The sequence below is a fragment of the Copidosoma floridanum genome, unplaced genomic scaffold, assembly GCF_036245765.1.
Source record: "Copidosoma floridanum isolate Cflo_tuat_1 unplaced genomic scaffold, Cflo_Japanese_pri ptg000021l, whole genome shotgun sequence".
Classification (NCBI taxonomy): Eukaryota; Metazoa; Arthropoda; class Insecta; order Hymenoptera; family Encyrtidae; genus Copidosoma; species Copidosoma floridanum.
In genome coordinates, this window is record NW_028321898.1 from 19,557,998 (window position 1) to 19,567,558 (window position 9,561).

At 48.6% G+C, this 9,561-nt stretch overlaps 3 protein-coding genes across 3 annotated transcripts; all 3 read left to right on the forward strand.

Moving 5' to 3' along the window:
- The first annotated feature begins 4,466 nt into the window (after positions 1 to 4,466).
- Positions 4,467 to 5,183, forward strand: LOC106646460 (uncharacterized). The gene has a single exon (XM_089594765.1). It carries the CDS (start codon positions 4,467 to 4,469, stop codon positions 5,181 to 5,183), a length of 717 nt encoding a protein of 238 aa, XP_089450891.1.
- A 72-nt stretch (positions 5,184 to 5,255) lies between these two features.
- Positions 5,256 to 7,553, forward strand: LOC149374165 (uncharacterized). Its single transcript, XM_089594766.1, has one exon. It carries the CDS (start codon positions 5,256 to 5,258, stop codon positions 7,551 to 7,553), a length of 2,298 nt encoding a protein of 765 aa, XP_089450892.1.
- On the forward strand, positions 7,550 to 8,434 carry LOC149374166 (uncharacterized). The gene is made up of 2 exons (XM_089594767.1): positions 7,550 to 8,029; positions 8,180 to 8,434. The coding sequence occupies exons 1-2, from the start codon at positions 7,550 to 7,552 to the stop codon at positions 8,432 to 8,434; spliced, it is 735 nt and encodes a 244-aa protein (XP_089450893.1).
- Positions 8,435 to 9,561: the final 1,127 nt, after the last annotated feature.

Consider the following 9,561-nt stretch of genomic DNA (forward strand, 5'->3'; position numbering starts at 1 on the left):
AATGACAATAGATAAAAACGTTAGTCAGTTTTTAACAAATACGCTTTTTTCTTCTTCTTCGTATCGCTTCTAATTAGTTTTTCTCTTATTCTATATGTTGGTATCAATCAGAGGGAAAAAAAACACAAATGGCAAAGAGAAGAGCTTTCATTAAAAGATAGCTTAGAAAACTGACTTAGATGCTAATTTAATTTTTAAAATAAAACAGAGTAAGCCAATCACTCTGAATATTGGCAACATAGCTCACTGATTTATTTGATGTCCTCGGTTCATATCGGCAATTATAGGGGTCAATGTAGAAATAATCAAGCTGTTTCGAATTATATTGATGATAAATAATGTTAGTTTTATAAATTTTTTTTTAATTTCTCCTTTTTTTATGTTATCTTTTGGTAAGCGTTAAATGTCATTATTTTTTTGTAATAAATAAAAAATTCCTGAACTTTATGCTGCGTATAGAAAGTACAAAGTATTTTTTACAGTATACGGTCATGATTTCAAAATATTTTTAACATTATCACTAGTATTCGAGTAGCTATAGTATTACATTTTTAACTTATAGTAACTTAAAAATTGGTCTCTGCTGTAAGTACTAAAATTTAAAACTTATGGATGTTTTGAAAAAGAAAAATGTATAAAGGAAATTTCTCACTTCGGTATATTCTTCGATGAAAGAAATCGTTAAGAACATGTGTTGCATTCGTGTAATTTCAATAAACTTTTAATCCATATTATGCTAAAAGTTTGAAAAGTATTTATTTATTTAGTAGAGTTTTTACATTTAAGTTATTATTTTGCACACATGCCCTATACGGGGCAATAGCATTGAAAGATTGATGATCCCCAACCACACGTATCAACTATTTTCCTCTCATTAACTCATCTAAACGAATGTTTTTTATACATATTAAGCACGTTCTTGTTTACTACTTATTATTATTATTTACCAAAATTTAACGTTTAATTTTATTCAAATATTTACGTAGAAAACATTGTTCTGATAATAATCCCTAAAAACCCATGCAAAGTTGACTTGAAGTTTTAAAACGTCAAAGTCTTAAAACTTGGCATTAACATTTCTATACATTCCAAAACTCATTTACAAATTTTCTTTAGGAACTGACTGTCAATTTCATACGTTAATTAACTGCAAATTCATAGTTTATAGGTGTACAAGGTGTGCGTGGAGTAACTACATTGACTGTATCGTCGTTGGCAAAAAAAATAATTTGTTGTTGGAGACAATGTAAAATTCAAATGCCAATGGTTTGAAGAAACACAGCATTTATAACTTACAAATGTAAAAAAGTCTGACATTCTTCGTTCTTCCCTTATCCAAAGCAGTCTACCAAGAGGGTTACAGCGATAAAAAAAGTTTCGACCGATGTTTGCGGAAAAAAGACTGCTAGCTACATAGCTTTTCTAAGATTTAAACGTGAAACTAAATGTTTATTTCCAACAACGACCTTGAACATTAGTAAAGCAACTGTTTAAAAAACCGAGAAAAGATTCGAGCTGAATTTAAAAGGTAACAGCGATAGTTATTTAGATACGAAATTTAAGTAAAGCTGACAGCTTGTGCAACGTCATTCGAGTAAAGATTACTAAATTAATCAATTATATATTTTAACTATAACTATTACTTAAGAAAAACTTGTAAATAAAGTCTTCATACTGAAAAGCACTTTAACAACATGTAATACCTTCTCGTTACCTTTCATTATATTAAAACCAATTTCTTTTTGTTTTAACATTTTCTCTGGCAATTAAAAAACCTTAAGGACGAAGTTCCAATACTGTAGGATCATACTTAAATAACATCAACATCATTTAATATTAGTTTTCGTACCTACCTTCGTAAAACGCTCAAGTTACGTCTGCTACCTGACTTAAAAAAAAACTATATTGATTACTAGAGCCACCTCGCTCACCTCATAATTTTTTGCACCCCTTTCCAGCCCCCTTCATCAGGCTATTCACCATAATTCAATTATGTCTAATAAATTTTACATTTACATTTAGTTGTTTTTATTTAGTCTTACACATATTTAATTTACATATTTAGTAAGTTACAATAGATGCGATGATCACAAGTATATAAATAAAAATAAATAAAAAACATTTTAGTTTGTTTAGTATTAAAAACATCATTAGAAAAAGTAGAAGCAACTGAATAACACTTGTAAGGACTTAATTATATAATTAACAAGTTCATCTTTCTGTAGATATGTAGTTATTATATTTTTAAGAATTAGACAATTATCGGAGATGTGCAAGATTTGTCTTGCGCGCCCATGCCCTTCCCTCACCCTCTTTCTGCTCAAAGAAGAGGGAGCTGCTGCTCGCTTGCTCTCTGCTGGCGCGAGCGAACTGAGCTTACGAGTGGAACCAACGTGTGTGCACGCCTCGACCTCCTGCTTTGCTGGGGACTCTCGAACCGGACCTCCACGTCGATCTGCCTACTCTATATTATCGGTTACGGCGGATCTGCCGATCTTGTATTTACTCGACGTCCTAATAAAGAATAGTTCAAACATTGGTCCTTCGAGCCGGATAGCGTGACTGGGACAGACAACCGCCAGATTCTCATCGAGCCCAAGACAGCCAGGACTACGGTGCTACGCGAAGCAATGTAAGTAGGACGATGTGAGATGCGATCATGCGAAAATACATTCTCTACGTCCGAGAACGTATCGAGACATTGGGCCTCTGTTGCAAGTGATGCAATCGTGCAGAGCCGCGCCACGTGGTAGAGCGATTTGAGGTTATGATAGCCTTAACAAGATGTGACAGGCGAGAGACGCCCCACCGCGACTGCCGTGCAGTCCGCGTCGTGGACCTTGCGTGCAACCGCGATTACTCAGTCAGTGAGGCTGTCGAGAGGTTTTGGGTTGCAGATTGCAGGCTGCTTCATGTTTAAACCGCGGGATTTACTAGTTAACGTCATCCCGCGGCTGGTCGGTTCGACAGATTCATTTGCGATTCCTCACGCCCTTTTTCTCAATATTCTACGTAGACTCATTTGGCACGCACGATTGCACCACAAGTAACAAGGCGCCGTTTGAGAGACAAGCGTCGAGCTCAGCGCGTGACTAATTTACAGGGATAACGAAGGCTGGCCCTCGTTGCTGGAAACGCAGCAAGCCCTGCTAGAGGTTTTCGCGGAATTCACTCAATCCGCCCAGAGCGTCGAAGTATGGAGCATGGGTCTCGTCGACGCCAGGTTCGAGCTACTCGCTGATTATTGGAATGACTTCCAAGCCAATCATAAGGATCTGACTCAGGGCGCACCTGTGGATAAAGTTGCCTCCTTGAGAGCCCTGTACAGGTCCGCAGAGGGATACTACCTCGACGCTAAGGCGTGCCTGTATGACGCTAGGAGTCGGCTGTTCCCGGCCATGCCAGGAGGTGGTGGCCAGTTACCACTCCCCGGACCGCTCCCTGGACCGCACTCGGGCCCTCGCCGGCCGAGCATCAATATCCCGCTCTTCTCTGGCCGTCGCGAGGATTGGCAGTCTTTCCGCGACCTGTTCCAGGCGCTCATTCACCAGGATGCTCGGCTCACCGACGTCGAGAGGCTTTACTATCTGAAGGCAAACGTACAGGGTGAGGCAAAAGCAGTTCTGGACACCTTGCAGCTCGTTGGCTCCAATTATTCTACGGCCTGGAGTCTTCTTGTCTCGCGGTTCGAGCATCGCCGCCTCCTTGTGCAGGACCACGTCATGGCACTCCGAACGCTCAAGCCTCTGCGCGAGGAGTCCGCTGCTGGTCTGCAGGGCTTGCTCGATGCCTTAGAAAAGCACCGTGATCAACTGCGAGCGCTCAATCAGCCGGTGGAACATTGGGATGTGTGGATGGTCTCTTTTGCCTCGACCGCCATGGACCCCTCGACTCGGAGAGCCTGGGAAGACGAGCTCGAGAAGTTGGAGGCAGCCAGCTCTGCACAAGGGGAAGCGGCCTCCTTCGCCACTTTGTCCAGCTTTTTGCGGAGGCGCGGCCGCTCTCTGACTTCAATGGAAGCCTCGCGCCCTCCTCGATCGACGAACGATCCTGTACGCTCGACCGGCAGTCGCCCTCCCGCGCCGACGCTACTCAGCCGCAACCACCGATCTTTAGCCACCCACGCAGTCAACGATGACTGCCCTGCTTGCCACGCGCCGCACTACGTAGGTCACTGTAGCCGTTTCCTGGAACTGGACGCGCTTGGGCGAAGGGGTTTCGTCGCTCAGCACAAGCCGTGCTTTAACTGCCTGAAGCCGGGCCACATGGCAACTGTCTGCCCTTCCCAAGGCGTATGCCAATATTGCAAGGCGCGGCATCACAGCCTTATCCATGATGGTGGTCGCAAGCGCAGGGCCGCGCCCGACCCAGCACCAGCTGAGGCAAAGCAGTGTCTCTTCACCTCGGACTCCAAGGACGGGAACGACGTGGCAGTTGCTTCACCGTTGTGACTAGCCGTCTTGCCCATGCTCAAGGTTCAGCTCATGGGCCCCGGGGGGCGGACAGTCACAGCAAGAGCACTCGTCGACGCTTGTTCGGAGATTTCAATCACGTCCACTGCCCTTGCTCGAAAGCTTGGCGCCAGTCCCGAGCCAGCTGTCACGAGCATCTCTGGCGTCGGAGGCGCTTTCTTTATGCGCTCCCCAACGATTGCAAGTTTGCAGCTCCAAACCTGGAACTCAACCCGGACGTTGCGGCTGACTGCGCACTGCTTGCCCCAAATGGGACTCCGCACCCCCTCCGGACCGTTACAACCAGCCGTCATCGAACTCTGGAACGATTTACCAGATCTTTCAGACCCGACCTTTGGAATACCGGGCGGCGTCGATATCCTACTTGGAGCCGACGTGTACCCCCATCTACTACGGCCAGGGCAGTTATTCCGTGGAGATATCGTCGGACAGCTCACCGTTGCCGGCTGGATGCTCGCTGGTCACGCACCGGGCCAAGCGACCTCGTCCTCGCTGGCTGCTTGCATGACGACACAGGACACCTCAGCTCCGCCTTGGCACGAGCAGCTAATCGCACTGATGCAACGGTTTTGGGAATTGGAGGACGTGCCACGGGTAATTCGTCAATCTCCTGATGACATCGAGTGCGAGGTCATCTTTGCCGATCATCATCGGGCTGCCAACGGGCGCTATGTCGTCCGCCTCCCGCTCAAACGCGACGGAATTGAGTGACTAGGAGAGAGCTTAACCGGCGCTAGAGCATCCCTTCGTTCGCTACAGCGCAGATTGCGGGGTGCCCCGGAGATGGCCATCGAATATGCACGCTTTATGGACGAATATCTTAGGTGCGGGCACATGCGGTTACTGACCGACGTGGAGCTACGCGAGTCGTCGGGCCTCGTGCATTATATCCCGCACCATGGCACCCGGCAAGCTGGCGACCACCGGAAGAAACTGCGCGTCGTATTCAACGCATCGCGACCAACATCCACTGGCTATAGCCTCAACGATATCCTGCACGCCGGACCGAAGCTCCAAGCCTGCTTGCCGACTGTCTTGCTCCGCTGGAGAAGGCATCAGATTGCTTTCTGCGCGGACATCCAGATGATGTTTCGGCAGATCTGGATCGACAAGCGTGACGTGGACCTCCAGCGTATCCTGTGGAGCACTGATGACTCTAGCCCGCCGAAGCACTATCAGTTGCTCACTGTGACCTACGGTGAAGCTAGTGCTCCCTATCTCTCTCTACGGACGATTTCCCAGCTATGCGAGGATGAAGGCCATGCTTGGCCCGAGGCCGTGCCTGTCGTCAAACAAGATCGATACGTCGATGATATTCTCTCTGGCGCTGACGACGTTGAGACGGCTCGACTTCGCCGTGACCAGCTGATCGGCTTGTTGCAAGCTGGGGGCTTCCCTCTGAGGAAGTGGGTGGCCAACGATCCGGAGCTGTTGCGTGATCTCTCTCCAGATGCCCGACTAAGGCCAACCTGGCGACAGCTCAGCGCAGACGGTCTTGTCAGCGAACTCGGCGTCAGCTGGGACCCGATTGACGATTGCTTCCACCTCACACCGCCTACCCTACAGCCACGGCCGACCAAGCGCGCGATGCTTGCCGCTCTAGCACGACTCTTTGATCCCTGTGGATGGATCGCGCCCGTTGTCTTAACTGCCAAAATGATCATCCAGGATCTCTGGCGAGCGCGACTCGAATGGGATGAGCCCGCGCCTGCTGCCATGGCCCAACGCTGGAGCGGATTTCTGACTCAACTGCAGAATGCCCCTAGCATTGCCATTCCTCGCTGGATCAGCTGCAGTCCCGCCACTAGTTTGCAACTCCACGCATTTGCAGACGCGAGCCGGCGCGCGATGGCTGCTGTCGTGTACTCGCGCTCTGAGAACCCAGCCGATGGTGTTTGCGTGAGTATTTTGATGTCCAGGACCAAGTTGACCCCCATCAAAAGCTTGCAGCCAGACGCCACTAGTCCAACACGTATGACGATCCCTCGATTGGAGCTACGAGCGGCACTGCTCGCAGCGAGGCTGCTACGCAAGGTTGCCGAGGAATATGCTGTGAGCGTTGAGCACTGTCACGCCTGGAGCGACTCCCAGATCGTGCTTCACTGGCTCCGATCATCGGAGCCGACAAACAACTCATTGATCGACAATTACGTGGCTCACATCCAGGAGCTTCTGCCCTCCCACGTATGGAGATATGTTCCGACGGACTCTAATCCAGCGGATGTGGCGTCCCGGGGCACGGATCTGTTCACGCTTCAGCAAATGCGTGCTTGGTGGGAAGGCCCTTCTTGGCTCGCGGGCCCTCTTGACTTGTGGCCAGCCGAAAACGCAAAGTTGCCTAGCTCCTGCAACCCAGTCGCCGACGGCGCCCTCCAATCTTGTTGTGCTGTTCAATGCACTACGCGAAATCTGCTCGAGAGGTTCTCAGACCTTGGCCGTCTCCTACGCTTCCTCGCTCGACTGCGTCGCTGGATCCGTCGTCGGCTACGTCGAGATCCCGCTCCCTCGCCTCTCACCCTTCTGACGACGATTGAGCTGCGCGACGCCTACCTCGCCTGCGTCCGCCTCAGCCAGCGACAATTCTTCGCGCTAGAGATTGCGAGCTTGCAAAAGGGCGGCCGTGTCCCTGCGAAAAATCCACTGCTGTCTCTAGACCCGATCTCCTCCGATGACGTCCTTCGAGTTGGCGGTCGTCTCCAACATTCTGCGCTCACCTTCAATGAGCAGCCTCGCCAATCCTCGACAGCCGATGCAGCCTCGCTCGGCTCATTATCCAGTGGGCTCATTCTCGTGCTCTTCACGAAAAAGTCAGAGTCACCAGCGCCTATGTGGCTCGCAAGGCCTGGATTGTTGGCGGGCGGCGGCGAATCAAAAGTATTCTCCAGGGATGCGTGGTATGCGCCCGACTGCAGGCGCGGCCCGCCACTCAACACATGGCACCTCTACCGGCCGCACGGGTTACTCCTGCTCGAGCTTTCTCTCGCACTGGAGTTGACTACGCTGGCCCATTCAACATTTTGTCTGCTAAGGGCCGAGGCATCCGCACAAGTAAGGGCTACGTCGCGATCTTCGTCTGCATGACCACCAAGGCGTCACACCTTGAGCCCGTTGGTGATCTCTCCACCGAGTCATTCATTGGAGCGCTCACAAGATTCTGCGCCAGGCGCGGTCGGCCCTTAGAGATCTGGAGTGATAACGCCACCTGCTTCCGCGCCGCAGACCGTGAAATGCGCGAGGCTCTCCAGGATGCCGAAATAAAGTGGGAGCGTGTTGCTGGCTCACTGGCTGAACAAGGCGTCACGTGGTACTTCATTCCTCCACGGGTGCCCCACTTCGGCGGACTATGGGAGGCCGGTGTCAAAGCAATGAAGCATCATCTCCGTCGTGCCCTTGGACCGCGCAACCTCACCTACGAGGAGTTTTCCACCGTTTTGGCCAGCATCGAGGCGGTCCTCAATAGCCGCCCTCTTACTCCATTCACCGGAGGCTTGGATGACCTGGACATCCTCACCCCTGGACACTTCCTCGTCGGTGGCCCGCTGAATTCTGTGCTTGAGGCCAGTACCCCGCCCGAGAAGCTCAATCACCTCAGTCACTGAAAGCTGGTCCGGGGAATCCGAGACCAGTTCTGGAGCCGCTGGAGCCACGAGTACTTGAACACGCTCCAACAACGACCCAAGTGGAATGTTCCACGTTGTAATTTCCAGGTTGATGACGTCGTCGCCGTGGTGGACCCCACGCTCCTCCAGTCTAGCGGCACGTGGCCGCTCGGTCGCATCATCTCGGTTCATCCCAGACCCGACGGGCTCGTTCGCGCCGCCACTATCCAGACCACCACTTGTGAATACACCCGTCCCATCAGCAAGCTCTCTCTACTGCCCGTCCAATCGCCTAGTGCCGGCGACGCCGCCTCCAAAGACCCTGTGGCCGATTCTGACCCAGGTACGGCGGGCGGAGACTGAGATCGTTCACGGAACGAGGCATGCGGGTTGTGCAAGATTTGTCTTGCGCGCCCATGCCCTCCCCTCACCCTCTTTCTGCTCAAAGAAGAGGGAGCTGCTGCTCGCTTGCTCTCTGCTGGCGCGAGCGAACTCAGCTCACGAGTGGAACCAACGTGTGTGCACGCCTCGACCTCCTGCTTCGTTGAGGACTCTCGAACCGGACCTCCACGTCGATCTGCCTACTCTAAATTATCAGTTACGGCTGATCTGCTGATCTTGTATTTACTCGACGTCCTAATAAAGAATAATTCAAACAGGAGAGTTAGCGCTAAATGTTAATGCTAAGTTTTAAGACTTTTTAAGTCCCTCTGATCCAAATAGAATTTAAATATAAAAAGTATAAAATCGTTTACAATATATAAATTCCCTTAACTGATTTTGATATACCTTGCTTGATAACTTTTGTATCAGAAAACTCCTAACTTTTTCAAGAATTTTAAAACAATTCAAACAATAGTTAAAGAAGAAAATGTGTAGCATATTTTTATTTTTATAACATCTAGTGAAAAATAAAAAGGAGTATGATAATAGCAACCGTATCCGTGACAACAACCATCGTATTGATTGAAAGATTCAATAATTATATAAATACCTTAAATAAATATTTGAACAGCTTTGATAAAGTTCTAAAGTCTGTAGCTCAGCATTCGGCTTCATATAAATCAACTACTCTCATGAGAATAGTTGAAACGATCTACACACTACTCACTTTACAAAATCATGACTATACAAAGGTAAGGATCTGTAAAGCAGTTGTGCTAAACTATAAGTAATTAATAAAGATGTCTTTTCATTAGCAAACTAAAAGTACATAAAAAAATGTTTTTCTACTCTGGGCGTTTATTTTTAACATTTGGACGTTAACTGTACCCAGCGAGAAGAAACAGTATCCGCCAGGATGCGCATCTGGCCATGGCGATCACAACGATCTCTCAGAGAAGTAAACCAGTAATTTAAACAAGTATTAATTATATTGATGCATATAAAAGCAAAACTTACTTAAGTATTAAATCGTACTTAATAACTTGCACCGTTATCGCTCCGAAAATTTGAGGTTTTTTAAATTTTCTAGTTAATATTTAGTACGT

What these genes read in the sequence shown, in the direction of transcription:
- LOC106646460 (XM_089594765.1), top strand. Translation starts at nt 4,467, where the DNA reads ATGCTCAAGGTTCAGCTCATGGGCCCCGGGGGGCGGACAGTCACAGCA.
- LOC149374165 (XM_089594766.1), top strand. Translation starts at nt 5,256, where the DNA reads ATGGCCATCGAATATGCACGCTTTATGGACGAATATCTTAGGTGCGGG.
- LOC149374166 (XM_089594767.1), top strand. Translation starts at nt 7,550, where the DNA reads ATGACCACCAAGGCGTCACACCTTGAGCCCGTTGGTGATCTCTCCACC. An exon ending in CGCTGAATTCTGTGCTTGAG is followed by an intron (nt 8,030 to 8,179) that starts GCCAGTACCCCG and finishes TGTAATTTCCAG; the next exon opens with GTTGATGACGTCGTCGCCGT.